This window comes from Protomyctophum bolini (genome assembly GCF_963924005.1).
Source record: "Protomyctophum bolini genome assembly, chromosome: 2".
NCBI classification, from domain to species: domain Eukaryota; kingdom Metazoa; phylum Chordata; class Actinopteri; order Myctophiformes; family Myctophidae; genus Protomyctophum; species Protomyctophum bolini.
In genome coordinates, this window is record NC_137863.1 from 11787130 (window position 1) to 11805263 (window position 18134).

The window sequence follows — 18134 nt, forward strand, 5'->3', positions numbered from 1 at the left end:
CATTCATTCAACACTTTGCATCCGTAACGCCTTGTGAGCTTGTAGATCTGCTGCTAATTTTAGCACGATCCATCGCATTGGCATTATGATCAAGCATAAATTACGCATCAGATACTTTGCAGCACATACAGATTGTTTTCTTAGCATTAATTATGCAACCAATTACCCCTGTTGTTTGTTGACAAGGGGTCATCATGGTGCTTCCTCTGATCCTGCACTTTGTCAGTCACTGTGAGAGTCTGCTACCTAAATTGCAAACTGTGCTAATATTCCCCACATCCTGTTGTATAGTTCAGTCAAATATTTGGATGTCTTACCATGATCGAATATACAGTAAACATTACTTTTAGCATGCCTGTTCCCTCTCTGATGTAAAGATACGTTTAGATTTCAAGTGCTGTACTCAAGTCAAGACTGGCTCATGAACCTTTTATTTTCTTCTGTTTGCTTTGAGGTGACCTGTTTTGTAGCTCACAATGCCCTGTGCTTCATCGCCAGTTAACCTGATTATGCAGCTGCTCTCGGTCAACATGTGGAGCTAGTTGGGAGGTCAGCTGTTTTGCTCCTTGGAGTCCCAGGTGGTCAACTTGCTACTGGAATTAATCCCAAACGAAAGCTCCCTGCCATAAAGTAAATACACTGCAGAGAGTTGAAGTATTAAACTCTCTTGAAGTGTTAAAAGAATGAATACAAAACCAATATTCCGTATGAGAGCCAAACTGGCTTTACAGATGGTATATCCCGTCTAATGGTTTTTATCTCAATTTCCTCCTCTTGTCATGACCTGTGCGAGTTTCGATTTTATGATTAAGGAAATTAGATTGTAGGCCACTTAGTGCAGATTCTGCGCCACAGCAAAGCAGCTAAATGCTTTTACTTCGTCAGTTCTGTCTAACATGTACTCAGAATCCAAACGCATCAGCTTCCTTTGGCCATATAACCACTTGATACCCTTGAGGGCTCAGCTAACTACCTCTTTGCTCATTTGAACGACACTACTTCATGCCTCTTATATCTCAGCTTCCCGTTTAATCATTTCAATGGCACATATAACAATGAAACCATATTGCATATTCCTCATCTCACCACACAGTGCACAGTATTTTAACTCTGACAGTATTCAAATGGAACACAATTTGTACAAAAAAAATGTTCACACATTAAATTGCATTTAACAATTAAATGAATCTACATGTGGGAAAAATATGGCAGGCAGACCAACTCTGTGACTTTTGGTGCAACAAACTGCAAACATTCTCCCACAGTGAAAACACAAAGCAATATTATTCTCTATTCAGGCGGGGCTTTTGATGTGAGCCTAACAAAGGCACCACTCTAAAAGCCCCTTTCACTGGATTCTTTAATACCCCGTCTTTCCTTTCAAGTTGCTAAAAGATAACTTTCCTGGTGTGCCTAATGTTTCAGAGTGAAGCAGACATTTGTTTCATTTGTTCTAGAATTTCCTCTCACTTGTCCTTTCAAGTGGCACCAGCTATCAGAAACTTAGAGCTGTTTAAGGATGTGAACATTAAGGATAGCCTACACTTGCATCTGTCTGATATTTGTTCTGAAAACATCATTCTGTTATTTCATTTATAAATACAATATGCCGTTTGTTATGTGGTAAAGGGGTTGCCAGGTAAGATCACACTACTGCACTTCTATTTAATGCCTAATTGGTTGCCATCTGATGTTTGGAATGCAGCTATTTATAGATATGGCTTAACTGACAGATAGCTACTGTTTTTTAGATCACATATAAGCCCAATGAAATCACAATTATTTAAAACCTTTGCCTCGACTATATGATTAATGAGCAGCTCCATCTCACAACACGTCACAAAGGGAGGCATTGTGAATGTGTAGATCGACTATTTTGCACGCAACCATTGTACAACGAAGTACTGTACAGGGCTTAAGTGGTAGACTAATTGACTTTCGTGTCGATTCGTTGATATATAAGAAATACAAAAACATTATCACAAAAAACCCTGCTTATCCATTAATCAAACATGAGCAAGATTAAGTCGGTTAGAGGTTCTAAATCCGGGTTTTGATATATGTTCGGTTAATTGCCCAGCCCTAAACCAGATTTATTCAAGTAAGCGGTGAATTATGCACATCCATCCATTCCTGGGGTACCCTGCAAGTTCTTACTATATCCAGTTGCACCATTGATTCAGAAGATGCAAAGTGCTTGATACAGACCTGGAGGCATTGTGTTTCTTCAACAAGACCCTACAGACATAGTTTTTATTGCTATTGGTCTTAAGTTTCATGAAGCACTGCCCTAAGAGTGCAAGTTTGCCACGTTCCACTTGATATTCCCCTGGAAGGAACACGCATGTCGAAAAATTTAACGAGACGTTGATAAAAGCAATCCATCAGCTGAAACCTAAAGGGACATTTGCATAGTAATGCAGTTTCCTGCTGTACTGTATAGGATTGTGCCTTTGGGCTATATTGCACCTGACATAGCCTAAATTGGCTATCAGGGAAAAGCCATTGAGAACAAAATTACGCAGTGTCTTTCCCACCACTGTAGGCCATCTCTCTGTGGCCATCATTAAGGAAAATGCAAACATTATAATATTTTTTCGTCCTTCAAGCCTTCACAAATGCATACAATGAAGGCAAACTATTAGGAAGTATTTAGTAAGTCTAAATAGATAACAGAATGATTAAAACCCAGAGACCATGCCTGAATGACCTGTCATGGTTCCTTTTTGTGTGCTCAGTGCATGACCGTGAGTATAAAGGTTGAATGATTCTGCAGTAGACCTAGAAACACACATGGCCTCCCCATAACCCCCCCCCCACACACACACACACACACACACACACACACACACACACACACACACACACACACACACAAAACACACATCTTTAATTCATCCCAAATATTGGTCTGCCTGTTCATCTCTTGCTGTGCGTTCAAGTGAGACGGATCCCTGAGACATTTTCCACCGCAGGATTAGCTGTGTAGCACGGCAGGCTGCCCTGCCTCTGTGGTCCTACAGGCTGACCCCTGCGATGTGTGTGTGTGTGTGTGTGTGTGTGTGTGTGTGTGTGTGTGTGTGTGTGTGTGTGTGCATGCTTGCGTGTGCTTGCGTGCGTGTAGCCAGCAGCCGACTCCTTAAAAGTCCATTTGATCCTTAGCCTTTATCATGAGAGGGCATTAACTGCTCTTCTCTTCCCTTTCATAGGACTATGGTCTGGAGAAAAAAAGCCTGTTTTCTGGAAATAATTAATCCGGCTTGTTGTCTGGAACATATTGAGGCGAACACCCACTTTCACCAAGGTGGAGGTGGTGGTGTTGGGGGGTGGGCGGCTGTGCAGGATGCAGATGCAGTGCCCAGGGGGTGACAGGTGGGCTGCTGCCAGTCTGCTGCGTGCTCAGAAAAGGCTATATGATCTTCTCCCTGCCTAGTGCCTACAGGACTGTTCCATCCAATTACAATTGAGCTGCTCTGTCTGGAAGAGGGCAATTAACCACAGCCCTATATATACTTCATTGACCGGTGTCCCCCACGGGTCCCCTGTGTATATGTGGTGAATGCCCTTTGTATAGGGTGTACATATACACACTGTTCTCTAGATTAGGCCAAGCTCGGTTACCAGGCCTACACATCTGACCGAGGGAGTGCGCGTTTATTTTAATGAATTCATTTTCAGGCTTGTGTTTGCCCCGTATTCGCCATCAGCTGTGTACACACTCCAAATAGTTCCAGAGCAGGGGCCCTTCACATTGTTAAAAGTGACCTGTCGGGGGAAAATAGCATATTGATTCTTGGGGGGGGGGACATGATTAAATTGGGTTCCAAGTGGACCCATTTCCCCTTTTATGTGCTAAAATGAAATCTTCCCATCTATTGTTTCCCGAACAAGATGCCACACAGTGATGAACTCACCCCAAATGAAAGAGCTGCCTTTTGTGTCATTTCCTCATTCAGCCTGCACAAGCAGGCCCACCGTTTGCTTACCATGCTACTTTGTTGTGCTGCAGACTGTGATGTATGGGGAACAGACGCTTGTGTGCACAAAGTGTTCGATAGGTGTGTTAATCAGGAGGAGAGATCCCATGATCGCTGCCATGATCGCTGAGAGCACCATCTGTGCTTCTCTGATGGCCGGGAGTCTAGCTGAGGGAGTTGGATGGCAGTCTGGTCTGGTGCGGTCTTTTCCCCCTGTTCACTGATTCACTCTCTGTCCTTGCATCACACCCGAGACACTTCCAGCCCTAACACCACAGAGACACACCTACTTTACTATGTCTGCTCACATTACGCCTCTCTAAAGAGACCTAGAACCACTTAATATACCGCTATTATTGAAGTACAAGCACAGAAAACATACTGTGTTGGTAAAACGGCCTCCCTTAAATGTTGTGTGTGATTTATTTGGGGCTCCAGTACATTTATGCCTGGCTTCGTCGCATTATTCTTTTGTAGCAGCACGCTGAATAAATCACACGTCAACATGGATCTGGAAACAATTGGGGAGGCCATTAAAGTGCCACGGTTAATGGGGAATTGCATACGAAACGCGGGCAATTTGATTGTTGGAATTTCATCTGCTTTTCATTTGTCGTAGCTAGGTCAGCAGCAGTACCCGTTAGACATCAGTGACTGTGAGTAACACGTTTGTGTTTCATTGCCCCCCCCCCCTTTTTTTTGCAGAATTCAAATGCTTGAGTGAGGTCCAATTGTTTCTTGCACAATACACTGGATTGTTTTTTTATTTATTTTATTTTTCCCTCTCTTTTTGAGAGGCTGTCAAATATTCCATAATGCATCAACCCTGGACAATGTTTCATTAATATGGAGGGTGTCAGTAGGAAGATACGAACCCTAGTAAGCAGTAACCTAGCAACACATCTAAAAGAGCAACAATACAAAATTGATTGTTATTTATCTCCTTGACAATAATACACAGCAGTAGCTAATTTATTAAGCAGGTGCAGGTTGCTGTGTGTCTGTCTACAGCTGCCAGGTTTGAAGCTTATTGACCGTTTGTTGACAGACTGAGCAACAGACGACTTTTTGGCAGAGTGGGCTACGTGCCTGAAGTTCAATTAAAAACCTCATACTGTGTGTCGGCAGCATATCGGCCAAAATGGTACCGTTACTACTATACATTAACCCCCAGTGCTACTTCCAACAGTCAGCGGTGCTCTCTCATCTGCAAGTCAGAATGTCCTTCATTGACCTGGAGGGCTTTGCCTTCACTCTATTGTATGACACTCTGTTTAATACCCGAGTGTATGGGCTGGTGTTATCTCAACCTGGCAGGTATGACGGAGACTCACGGATCACTGCAGCACATGCTGTAGCACTTACAGCCTGATGGTGAGGTTACTCTGAGGTTGACGACTGCTGCTGATGTATACACCTGCTATATATCAGTTTCCCTGCTTCTTCTGTTTCTTCTTTGCTCTTATAAGGCTGAGGGCAGAAGCATGGCCGTAGTATTAGGGCAAGTATAAGGGGCTTGTTGTTGCTCTGCCTGTCTGATAATTTTGCCTGAGGGGGAGTGTGGTCCAGAGAGAGCATGTTTCTAATTCCAGGGTTACCAGACCTCTATCTTGCAATGCCCAGATAACATTTAGTGATTGCTGCTTGAGGGAGATAAGAGAAGTGTCATAAATTAAAGGGACATGTGAACATGTTCTGTTACAGATCGTGTTCAACTGTGTTTCACCTTGGCTGTGCCTGGATGGGTCAAACCTCATAGAAACATTTCAAATCCACAGAGTGGAACATTTTGCAATCAGCACTCGACAGCCATCCAGTGAATAACATGGCGGCCGGGTATGCTGAGGATTATATTCCTCAGTGTTACTTTAGCTCTGAAAGTGTAAAAAATGACCTGTAGTAGTGCATTTGTAAACTGTCAGAGTAAAAATCTTGCTGTGTACTGATTCTATTGTGTCTATTAGGCTGCAAGAATTGCTTACTCTTCACTTTCCATGTGGGTCTCCCTGACTTCAACGTGTGAATAAATGTTTGCCTTTTTGCCTCCGTAAGTCAGGTCCAAACCATTGAATCGGCCGGACTGGAAGTGTGAATGAGCTCGAGCGCCTAAGACCCAGAGGGAGAGAGAGTAGAGAGAGAGAGAGGGGAAGAGGCTGTCCCCGGGGCTGTGCCCAGGACAATGTCAGGGTTTGTCCGCCCAGAGTGCATGAACACTAAGCTTTTTGGAACTGGCAGCCTGCCACGCCTGTAACCTACCTATCTCTCCGGCTTCCAGAACTGTCCAGCTCCTAGCGCTAAGCATTTGTGCAAAGTTCATAAGGCTTCCCTCTGTTTGTGTGGTCATAATGGCAGCTCCATCCTGCTGCTGCTCAAAGAGGGTGCTTAGGGGTTCTGAGGGCCTGGCGCGGGCACTGCCGAGCCGTTGTGAGTGTTCTCAGTTACTGACTTTGGCACTCGGCACTCATTATGAAAAGACCAGTGTCCTCAGACAGCTCAGATAGTACCAGAGCCTTCGACATAGAGGCTTCCTTCATCTTGCTCTTCCCCAGTATGTTGGCATGAGGTGCCAATTCAAAACCACATGGAAAAGTACAACAAAGATTTTGGTTTCATGTTTGGGTTATCAAATGGCGCTTTCCAAAAGTAAATTAAATGGCCATACATAGCGGAAGTTGTGGGTTCAAATCCACCGTAGCGCATCCGGCTTTGTCAAGCATAGACAAAGACAATTAGCCCTTTGCTAAGTCCCTCCCCAACCCGTCTTTGTCCAATAGGCACTTTAGCAGCGAAGAGACAGGTCACGCTGCCCTTCTCACCCATTGAGATGCATGTTAAATGACGGGATTTCTCCATATAAATAATGGATCATTTCAGAAGCAAAACCTTCAAAATGTCTTCTAAATCTAGTCAACCAGGCCTGCTGTAGGCTATGCACTGCATTACATTATTTAAATAAACTAGAAATACGAGAAAATGACAGAGGGAGAAATCAACTTTTAACGACCGCCTGACAAGAGTTTTCATGTTGCACGGTAAGACTACCGTCATTAGCATTATTGGCATCACCTGGGTGGGTAAGTCGTGTAACTACAGTTTCCCGATGTTAAGCCGTGTAAATGTTCAACAACACAGCCATGCAAAATAACATTGACAGCTATGACGTGGCGAAAGCTTGACCTGCATAGCAACAGTTGCTAAACTATTTGGATTGGCATTGGACAATCGCTTTTTGGGGTGGGATTTAGCAAAGGGCTAATTGGCCCGTGTTCGGGGAGGGAAGCTGGGCAGTATGATAAATGTTCACTGCACATGATTACATGCAGTGACAATTATCAATTATTAGTGACGAGCTGGGGCGGCATCTGTCAGCGGAGAGTGTTGGGCAGGAGGAGTAGGACGAAGGCTCTACATCCTCCTGGTGGGGGTTCCTCACTGGTGAGTCAGTAGGATACAACAGGGTCGGGAGGAATCAATTTGCATAACGACTACATTGGGGAGAAATTGGGGTAAAATGAAAAAAGGAAAGTGTATTTTAATATCCTTAAACCCTCATCTCCTAAATCAGTATTTCTCACACTTTCAACATTTTTCAAAAATGTTCAAAAATAGCAAATGTAGAGCTTGTACATCTGCTATTTTTAAATGGCCAACGCTAACATTGAAAATGACACAGATGCTTTCCCAGATTTAATGGGTTGAAAACTGAATTCTAATGAAAACACAATTTTGCTTACCGTATAGCTTGGCCTATTTAATGTGCATTGAACCCATAATAACACATCTTATAAAGGTATGCAGTCTCTCTCCCACCATTTTCCCAACTGTCAGCATTTGTGAGGCCCGAGTGATAATAACCTCGTTATTTGTGGCCGCATGTTCCATCAGAAAGGCCTCTGCCTTTGGCTGGTTTTAGCAGCAGCTACGACCCACATCAGCATAATTCAAGCATGACCCTCTTCCCCTCCCCTTTTCATTTGATGCCTTTCTGCCCGTTAAAACCCAAGTCTCAGACCGGGGTCCACGCCATACATCATCCAGACTGGGGAGCTTCCTCCCTTCCCCCCTGTGTGTCGTGGGAGAGAGACTGCAGTTTTTGTGTCGGGCCATGGAAGGCTCTTATCGACAGTCTCAGCACTCCTTCCCTGCTCTGTGCCTTCCCTTGACAGATCAGCCTGCCTCCACTCACCCCATCCGTGTAGTCTTGGAGTGATGTCCCAGTTCACCAGTGTGGAACAGTCAGGTCTTTTCTTTACCTTTGCTCAATTCTATTTATTTATTTTTGTTACATTTCAGGACAGGTTACACTGGTTCATTAGCTCCTCATCAGGACCAGCAAACATAAAAAAGACCAACAAAGATTACATGGATGCGTATTCTTGATGGTCTCCTAACAGTTGCAGGAATATCTTTTTTAAATGTTCGAAAATGGCAAGAATAGCATACCCGATTCGAGATTTACTGTTTTTGCTGCGTAACACCATCATATATAGGTGCCCAGGATTTATAAAAAAGTATATTGTTGTGTGTTTTGCAGAAGGAGCAACAACTCCACAGATGATCTCAGCAGGTGATCTGTGCTTCCACCTCATATCCTAGTCATTTCTTTTAGCTGATCTGTGAAGATAAGAGATGCTTTTAAGTGAAGCGTCAGGTGCAGCAAACATGTTACACGGTGACACTGGGGGGTGTGTTAAATGGAACTTGCATTCCTCCAGTATTCCACTCTCTTTTGTACACACCCCGTGAATAGCCTTTAGATCGGGCTTTGTGGGAATGATTGTCAGTGGCTTAATGAGCGTTTTTGCCAAGCTGGAGGCTTTGGCAACATATGTGTCTACAGTCTCTCTCTCTCTCTCTCTCTTTCTCTCTCACTCACTCACTCACTCACTCACACACACACACACACACACACACACACACACACACACACACACACACACACACACACTCACTCTGCCTCCCTAGCCTCTGTGACAGGCTACAGCACAGGCAGACACTTCTAGAGTATGCTTGGTTTTCGCAGGAAATCTTTTGCATCTAATTTATGCTTAGCTTTTCCTTTGGATTCTTTTGCCTGGAGAGGATTAGTTGATCTTCTCAGAAGGGACTAGCTCTGAGAATGAAGTTGAGACTTGTAAGTATCTTACTGTCTTGAGACGTTTCTGCGAGCTGTGAACGCACCGTAGTGGCAACATGTCTTTAGTGGTGCGTGTTTTGGTTCCTGCACGTGCAAGCAGCACACTTCGACACAAACAGAATTTCTCCCTCCCACGGAGAAGAGTCATTGTTATTCACATGTTGAATTAGTTGAAATGACAAAGGGATGTTTTGTAACATTAGCTGTTGTCTGCTTTAAATGACAAGCATTACCAGAGTTTTTATTTTTCTTCTCTCTGATTCATTAGTGGAATGTTGTCAGAATGCATTATTGATTATTAAAAAATTATGTAACTTTTGTCTACACACAATAATGGCCAGTAGAAAGTTTATCTTTTACACATTTCATTCTTACTTGTGACATTCATAAACAGAATTTACCCTTTTTTGACAGTGTACAAAAATACTTGAAAACAGTAATACAAAAACAGACAACATGCATCCTTAATTTAGACAGTTTAACACAACTGTGTCATATGGTGCAACAGCTGAGCAAATTACATGTGTAATACAGTTATTGCTCAGTAGAAAAACATATCAGTGCAGGTGCAATCGTGTGCATGCATAAAATTGTCTTGTGCATGCATGAATTGTCAGCTTGCTGATGCTTGCTCACTGTTGTTGCTCACAAAAATACCTTGCCTTACCTGAAATATTTGGCAATTGATGTTCAGAATTGGTAAGATAGAGAGCTAGTGAATCAACAATCAACTATATTTATATACTAGTATTTAATGTACTAGTATGAGCTGGTACGTGATCGATAATATTGAATATTTTGTTTTCAATATTATTTAGTGGGGTGACTTCCAGGTGACTGCATGGCCAATAACACAATTACGGTAATTTTCTTTTATTTGGTTTACTGGCATCCTTTTGCATAAAGGATAGCAGACTCCGAAAGCCTTGAAATAATGCATGGAATCAGCACGTGGTGGGATTTACAGTAGCTGCGATGTGGCTCAACATTCCATAGTTTAGTTTTATTCAGAGATTATTTATGTATATATATATATATATATATATATATATATATATATATATATATATATATATATATGTGTGTGTATATATGTGTGTGTAAAGTACAGTTACAGTTGGGTATTATGTTGCCCACGTCCCCTCTACACCAAATCCCTTAGATTAAATTAGGCTATCTACAAACTCACAAACTGCCATCTGTTGTAATCTTGTAGATCTGCTATTCTTGCCAAATATTCGCCCTTTTTCACATAATGTTCACCTGTTATGAGTATGACATACCCTGAATAGGGATGTTTTGGACTATGCATTGCTGTTATGTATACTGCATATTACAGTAATTTTTTGGGTCCATAGTTCAAGTCCACCATGACAGCCTGTAATATAAAATGTGATGATTCAGCAATGTTTCATTTTTAATCATTAGTTGCTGACTTTGAGTTCACTACATTCCATTTTCCATCACATGCAACCTACCATCAAGTGATGGAGGAGGGCTGGACAGAGCCATGTTTCCGACAGCTGTGTCAAACATCTCACCCAATGTAACAATGTCCAGATGTACCTCTGTAGCACAGAGCAGGAACTACAAATGGTGGATTTATATTCACCATAGAGCCTGCATTTCACTGGCTGAAAAAGCAAATATCACTTTGAATGCGAGACTTGTAGAGGATTCTAAGGCACTAGGGGCATTCATTTATTTGTACTGCATTCTGTTTTTGCTCTGCAGCTATAATGTGTGTTGAGTGTGAAATCAGAGATTCCGGTTTCTTGGCAGAAGTAAATTGCCTTGAGGGTCTGATGGTGGTGGGGAATTGGGATATAAATCCCATCGATCATGTCTGGCTGTGGACACAAGTTTCACCCTGGGAAATTGCCAACATCAGTCAGATGGAGTGAATGAACGAGGAGGAGAGCATGCTGCGTTCATTCACGCAAAATAATACTCCTGAATTCATTTCTCTGCTGGCCACTCAGCGAGGATCACAGACTAATGTGATTACTGTCCTGGGCATAAGGGCACTTCTCTGGGACTTCAAAGCATCCAGATCAGAGGAAAAATGGAAAGAAGAAAGACCTGTAAGCTGTGAAGCAGACAGGTGCAGTACACTGTCTTCTCAAAACGTTTTTATTTTTTTGAAGACTCAAACAGCATCTGTCACATGATTCAATCATACCTTGTGTATACACACCCCCATGATTTATGGTGTGTCGTGTGATATGCTTCAATGCTCAGTTAAAATTAAAGTGGTGTCATTGAGCACATAGATGAATCAAGTGGTGTCATTGAGCACATAGATGAATCAATGTGGTCTGACTCTGAATGGCTGGCTGCTTATGGTGGTGGCACTTGTGGTAGTGATGTAGGTTTTGCTCGGCACACTTTGTGTTTCGGTTTAGCCTAAACATTTTATGCAGGATCATCAGAAGGAAAATGGAAATCCTCGCTATATTGTATGTTGTACATACTGTAACTACTCACAAAGGTTGTGAAATATGGTAGGACAGCTAGGTATGATGTCTGTGCATTTCTTTTTAACAGAGCTTTGAATATGTTCTGAGTTTTTGTTTCATTTTGTTTTGTCTTTCTTTCTTATCTTATATAATTATAACATGCATGGATGTGGAAAGACAAAACAAAATAGATTGTTGCAGAGAAGGAACAGCATGATGCTACTTTTCCAGATTGCTTATAATGCCAGCTTGCAGAATGAGATTCTGCTTCAGCTGTTGCACAATATTCTGTCAAATCACAATGGGACATGGGAGGTATTCCTCTCTCCTCCCAGTCATGAAAGTTCATGTTAGGTCAGGCGGGTCATTCTTCATCAAAACGTAAGGCGTACAGGGTCACACCAGGGCCCCCACAGTTCATCAGTGAAACCACTCTATATCTGTCTTTAACAGGGCTTCATTCCTCTACATCCCAGTTCCTCACATCATTTCTCCACCCCCACCCTCTCCTCTTTCTCCTCCACCCTCTTTCCCCAATCGCCAGCTCATCTCCAGTCTCTTCCACGTACTATTGCTACGACTCCTGAAATATTAATGGCACAATAATTGAACTGTCACGCATAACAATGTGCGGTGAAATGGAGCCAAATCTCAATTAGACAAGGTTATTATTTAATATTGCTCCCCCTTCCTAATCTCATTTAGCGTCTTGTTTCTGTTTTTTTCTGTTAAAAGAATTATAATAGACGAGCTGCATTCACAAGCATGTTGTAGAATTCTGTGGGTGTCTTTGCCAGAGGTCAGAATAGGCTCAGTTTAAAATTCTGAGGAAGAAGTTTTGGGCGAAAAAAAGCAAATCCCCAACAAAAGAACCTTGAGTTCACATTGTCCTTTACACACTATATTTCAAGTACACAAAGAATTTTGAACGCTTGCTTCAGAAAAGAGGCAGCTTTGTTACACGCTAAATGCCAGATAATCTGTGTGAATAATTTTGTGAACAAAATGTGCAATTGATTGAACACGCAAGGAACAAAACAACGGCAAAGAAAGAAACGCAGTCATTAGTGAATCAAGAGGCAGGCAGGCACACCTTTTCCTGTTTAATGTTAATGAGCTCTGCCATTGTTTTAATTGTTCTCTAGTCATCCAATGCGGATGGGGTGGGCATCATCTTGCGAGAGGGAAAGAAAAGTTTGGAGTTGCTGTCTTCCCATTGCCGGTCTTTAGCAAAGCGAATATTTTAATGCAGGCTGACAGGAAGAGGATCTGCTTTAATCCCATTACAGGCTTGCCCATTAAACTACATTAGGTCCACACTTTCCTGTCTGTTGTGCAGAGCAGCCTTGTGTGTGAAAGAGGCAGCATTTGCTTGCTAATGAGTCCCACTGGCTTTGCTACTTATTTCATAGCCTACGGTAAATTGTTTACTTCTTCTACTTGAACTTTATTCACACTCACGTGGCCGGTAAAATATGTGCGAATTTGCAGTGTATGTTAGATTTAGAGGGGGAAAAAAGCACAATTATATAACACACGTGCCACCCTGTCACGCACCAATTACGAGTGTTGATTTATGACATAAATATTTGAGGGTGTATATAGATGTTTTCATAAAATGCCAGTGATACAGCTTGGTCCCCAGTATCATTAAAGTATAAAGTGTACTGTACATTTGTGTCTAGGTCAAGGTTAAGGCTTCAGTGCCAGAGCAGATGGCAGCAATATTATGTAAGCATGCCAAGAAGATAAAGGTGCCAAAAATGTCTCCCCAAGAAAAGTAAGTCTTTAATTTAGCCTGCAGGTTCACTCATTGATGGGCTCTCCGTATACACACACACATGTACTGTATATACCCATACATATACCTCACTGTTAAAGTATGCATTCACCCGTAAGGGGGAAGTTTGTGAGCAGGTGCTCCACATATTGTACATAACGGTAACTCAGAGAGAAGTTTTAAGGCCTGGACCCATATTTTACTTCACCCAATTTTGGTACAGTACATCCCCCTGTCCATTCTCTCCTATCTACCCTACTGCTCCTGTCCCCTCCGAGATTGGCTAAGCATGGTTAGGGTTCACATTGGCCTTCCCTCACTGAGCCGCTTTTAACCTCCTGCCAGTTTCATGAGTCTCAGACGGGAGTGATTGCTGCTGAAGGGGGTGGGGATTAAGGATAGCCTGTAGTCTTAAACTGGGCGGGCCTGAGGGGCCCTCTTGTGTATATCTTATAGGTCCAATACCCCTATGACTTCAATGTAGACATCATAGCTCCCAGTAGTTGAGCACTGCAGACCTCCCTCAACCAGATGGCCAAGTTGATTCCCACTAAATGCTTAACGAGGGGGAGAACAAATCAGATGGCATGCGATCAAGCACAGTTTGAATACAACGTAATCCATCTAAAGTGGTGTTAGCATGGTAAAGGCAAAACAATAGGTTTATGCGAACAAATTGTCTTGCAGGGATTGTATACCCCCCTTCTCTTAATATAGCAAAAGCTCAAGCCAATTAGTACAGGGCCTTACTTTTTGATTCCAATCAATCTGCTTGGATCAACGTTAATCACAAGGTGTGGGAAAGACAGAAATAAGACTGTAGCAAAACAATGTGCCCCAGGCCCTTTCCTTGACTCATAAATCACAACATTACTATGTCAGTTCTGTGTTGGAAATAAAGTCAATAGGCCTGTATTGTGATTTAGAGGGCTGATGTATCGCCATCGCTGAGACGCTGCCTTGTTGGTGAGCCTGTTGGTGGGTCAGATGGGGGTCACAAGTTGGGTCGGAACAACCACGATTGACTCATGAAGCCCCCAGACACAGTTAATACCATTAACATGTGCCATGGCAGAAAAGTTCAGGGTGCATAACCATCTGAAAGCAGGGCCGCTCGGCAACCCACCAAATCGACTCCTTTGTTCTCTGGTCAATTATTCAATTACTTCTCCTGATCTGGCATTTGACCCCAGTGTTTCCTATTGAATTTCTTTACCCAGCCAGATTAGAAAAGCAGGTTCATGGAACCAGTTTAGAACAGCCTTGCAAATGGCCAGCAGTTAATCTACAAGGAAAGCTATTGGAGAAATGTAGGCTCCGTATCCTGTATCTGGTTTACTGTTGCTGGAATAAACAGACATTAACACAATGTAAATTGTTTGACATTACAGCTGTATAATTGCCAGATCCCTATTATTGTATTTCCATTCACTGTGTGTGAAGCCTTCCCCGCTGACTCTCAGGTCTTAGATCATAACATTTCTCCCCTTCCAGATATTTAGCAGTTATTCATTATACGTTCTTTCTTTCTTTTCCTTTCTTTTCTTTTCTTTTCTTTTCTTTTCTTTTCTTTTCTTTTCTTTTCTTTTCTTTTCTTTTCTTTTCTTTTCTGCTAGCTACAGTAGTCTGTGTTTTGACTAATTAGACTAGAATGACCTAATAAGCTGGGTCACAGCCAGCATAAGGAAGACTAATCTACTGACACACTGGAGGTTATGCTGCTGAGGATTGGGGAGAAAGATCCTGCTCTTTGCTGTTTTCCTTTATCGTCACTGTCTCCGGGAAACCTTGTATTTTCAAAAACGTGTCTTTACAGGAAATGGCAAGAAGAAAATAAAGAACCTGTGTTCCAATTGATCCAATAATATAGTTATAATTTAGTCACAAGCTCTTCTTAATACTTACCACTTTCAAACAAATCGCAAAATTTGGGCAGATCTGATTGGTTAGCCGATTTGCTCGTCTACATATGACGTACATTTTCCCTTCATTGTCAATGGCATTTAATGTTTGTGTTGCCACAAATTTACGTAATATTCGGCGGACATTTGACTTATTTTTCAGGCAAAATGGCAAATATGAGACGTGGGGAGGCGCTAGTGCCCATCAAAAAAATCACACCCATGTGAAGTGAGGGGCGCTATTATCATCATACATCATCATGACGTAAAATAAACACTATGCCTATTTGCGTCATGATGATGTATGATGATAATAGCGCCCCTCACTTCACATGGGTGTGAAGAACATACACTAATAGCTGAAAAAAAATCACACCCATGTGAAGTACACACATCGTACATCAACATACATCATCTCATTCTGGCCAATCAGAATTTGCATCCTCATCTTCGTCTTCAATGTTTGTGTTACGCAATGTTTGTTTTTACACAAACACTCACAACTGTCCATTCATTGTCAATGGCATTTAATGTTTGTGTTAGGACAAAGTTTGTGTTTACACACACTCACTAAAAGCTGGACATAGGCCCTCAAAAAATTTAAAAAGAAAAAAAAGTTTCTGCCCGACAGCGATGTTATGCTAGTGTAGCAGTAGTGGCTCAAAGCCTCTGCCTAATATCTCCCCCGGTCAAGGGGGAATTCCCCTTTAGCTGTTGCGGTTAAGATGTTGGATTTCGACACGGGAGACCCAGGTTCGATTCCCGGGCGTTACACTTGTACTGTGAACAGCTTCCGCTGCTCGTTAGGTGGGAAATGATCCAGTGCACATTGCTCTGCTGATTGGCCAGGTGGTGGTGGTGGTGGTGGGGGGGGGTAGACAGTCCCAACTGTGTATTATTACTATACTTCAAACCTCTCCTCTAGCTCTGTTCACCACTATAATAGATTATAAATATTCAGCCGCATCGCTAATCACATTTGTGTTTTCAGCAAGCATGCATGCGGAAAGGGGTATCTGTGTTTTGAAATTCTTGGCTCAGTTTCAGTGTAAATGGATTCGTTTTTTTTTTTTTACATCTGTTGTGCATTAATATATCCACAGGCTGCTGCATTTATTTCTTTATTTCTGCTCTTGTGCTTGAGAAAAAGGGGGAAAAAGTTCTGCCACACACACCAACAGACATCAAACCGGAAAACAACCCGAGTCCCCAGGGAACGGCTGATATAAGCCTTTGATATGATTTTTTTTCCTTTCCCCTTTTTGTCTATTTTTTCTCCGACAGTATGTGTCTCAGTATTTTGAAACCGCACAGAATGTGTGCCCTGCTGATGCAATGGGCTGCTGTGCTGGAAATGTACGGTGTGCCTGGTCTGGCTACACCTGGCTGAGCAGAGAGGCAGCAGAGCCCCAAGTCACAGGGGACTTGGTGTGCGTGTGTGCGTGCGTGCGTGTGTGTGTGTGTGTGTGTGTGTGTGTGTGTGTGTGTGTGTGTGTGTGTGTGCGCGTGGTTTTCTCCTAAATGTCTGCAACGCGGCTGGATTCATGGGGGCCTATCGTGTCTGTGTGCTTTCAGGTCTCGCATCTCCTGTGTGCCATAGAGATGAACTGAGGAGAGCAGCAGCACTTGTTAACTCTCATCATGAACTCCCAGATTGCCATCTGCCGCGGGCCCATGAGGTCAAAGAAGAGCCATGGATTAGTTGCCCTGCTGAGCATTGTCTGCTGTATTTGTGCCTTTCACCTCACTACTGCCATTGACATCCCATTGGAGGGTGAGTGCCAACTTCTCCTGTAGAGCATGTGGGCGATGTGTCTTCATTACATCCAAAACACAGCATTCACACTCTCCTTGACAATTTGAAACAGTTCCGGTGTAAACAGTGTCATGTAGAGCATGTGGGCGATGTGTCTTCATTACATCCAAAACACAGCATTCACACTCTCCTTGACAATTTGAAACAGTTCCGGTGTAAACAGTGTCATGCACGAATGAGGAACACGCCTGGGCGTGTGTGTGGGATTCAATGTGACCTGGGTACTTCACAGACACACACAAGCATGCTTGTGTGCCATTTATGCATGGGCCTGTTTATCCTAGAAGTGGAACTGTGTTACTGTAAGTACCGGTAGTAAAGTTTCAGCAAAAATGCTTTGTTTTGGAATTAATGAGGACAGCCTGGATACAAAAGACATAGATGATACTGTGAATGTTTTTTTGTGTACTTTATAAGCAGAGTTTTTACATTGCCTACTTTTTCTGTTGCTAATGTTGGGCCCATTCACCGTGAAGGAATGCGACACAAACAAAAATCCTCAATGAATTCAACTAAGGCTTCATGTAATAGATAGAAAACAGATAGAATAACAGATAGAAAAGCAGTCATTTGTGAGTGAAGTGTTCCTATAAACTGCAATCTAATAATTGTTTATTAATTAATAATTTAAAAAAGAATAAGGCAAAACAAAACATTCTTGTTAACGATTGTGTCCCAAATCATGGCCTGCATAAGCGCTGACATTTCTACTGCTGAGCTAAGAAAGCCCATTTTGAACCGTGTCAACCAATAGTGCGGTCCTGCCCGACCACAAAACCAGGGAGACCACCTCTAACCACTGCAGTTGTGTGTTATTGAAAGAAAGAAAGAAAGAAAGAAAGCATAATGACTAGCACTTTATTTAATACTTTCTTCAACAAATAATACAAATTCAACTTGAATATACATGTAATACTTCTATGAAACCCACAATTTGATTATTTGAGAAAGAAAGAAATCCTGTCACAGAAATCCTGTCACAGAGACCTGTGTTATGTTACACTTTACAATCAGGCATTCTGTGGATTGAAATTATCTTCTTTAGAATCTGGTTTATTTTCCCT

General features: G+C 42.3%; 1 protein-coding gene across 3 annotated transcripts in view; it reads left to right on the plus strand.

Annotated features, from left to right (window-relative positions):
- chl1b (cell adhesion molecule L1-like b) overlaps nt 1-18134 on the plus strand; it is a 68825-nt gene that overhangs the window by 22113 nt on the left and 28578 nt on the right. For 2 of the 3 annotated variants that reach the window (XM_080781658.1, XM_080781660.1), the window contains exon 2: nt 16830-17028. In XM_080781658.1, coding sequence (XP_080637784.1) covers nt 16896-17028 — 133 coding nt within the window. In that variant the 5' untranslated portion in view covers nt 16830-16895. Of the gene's footprint in view, nt 1-8974; nt 9112-16829; nt 17029-18134 lie in introns of those variants that run through there. The other variant, XM_080781659.1, reaches the window with a different exon arrangement.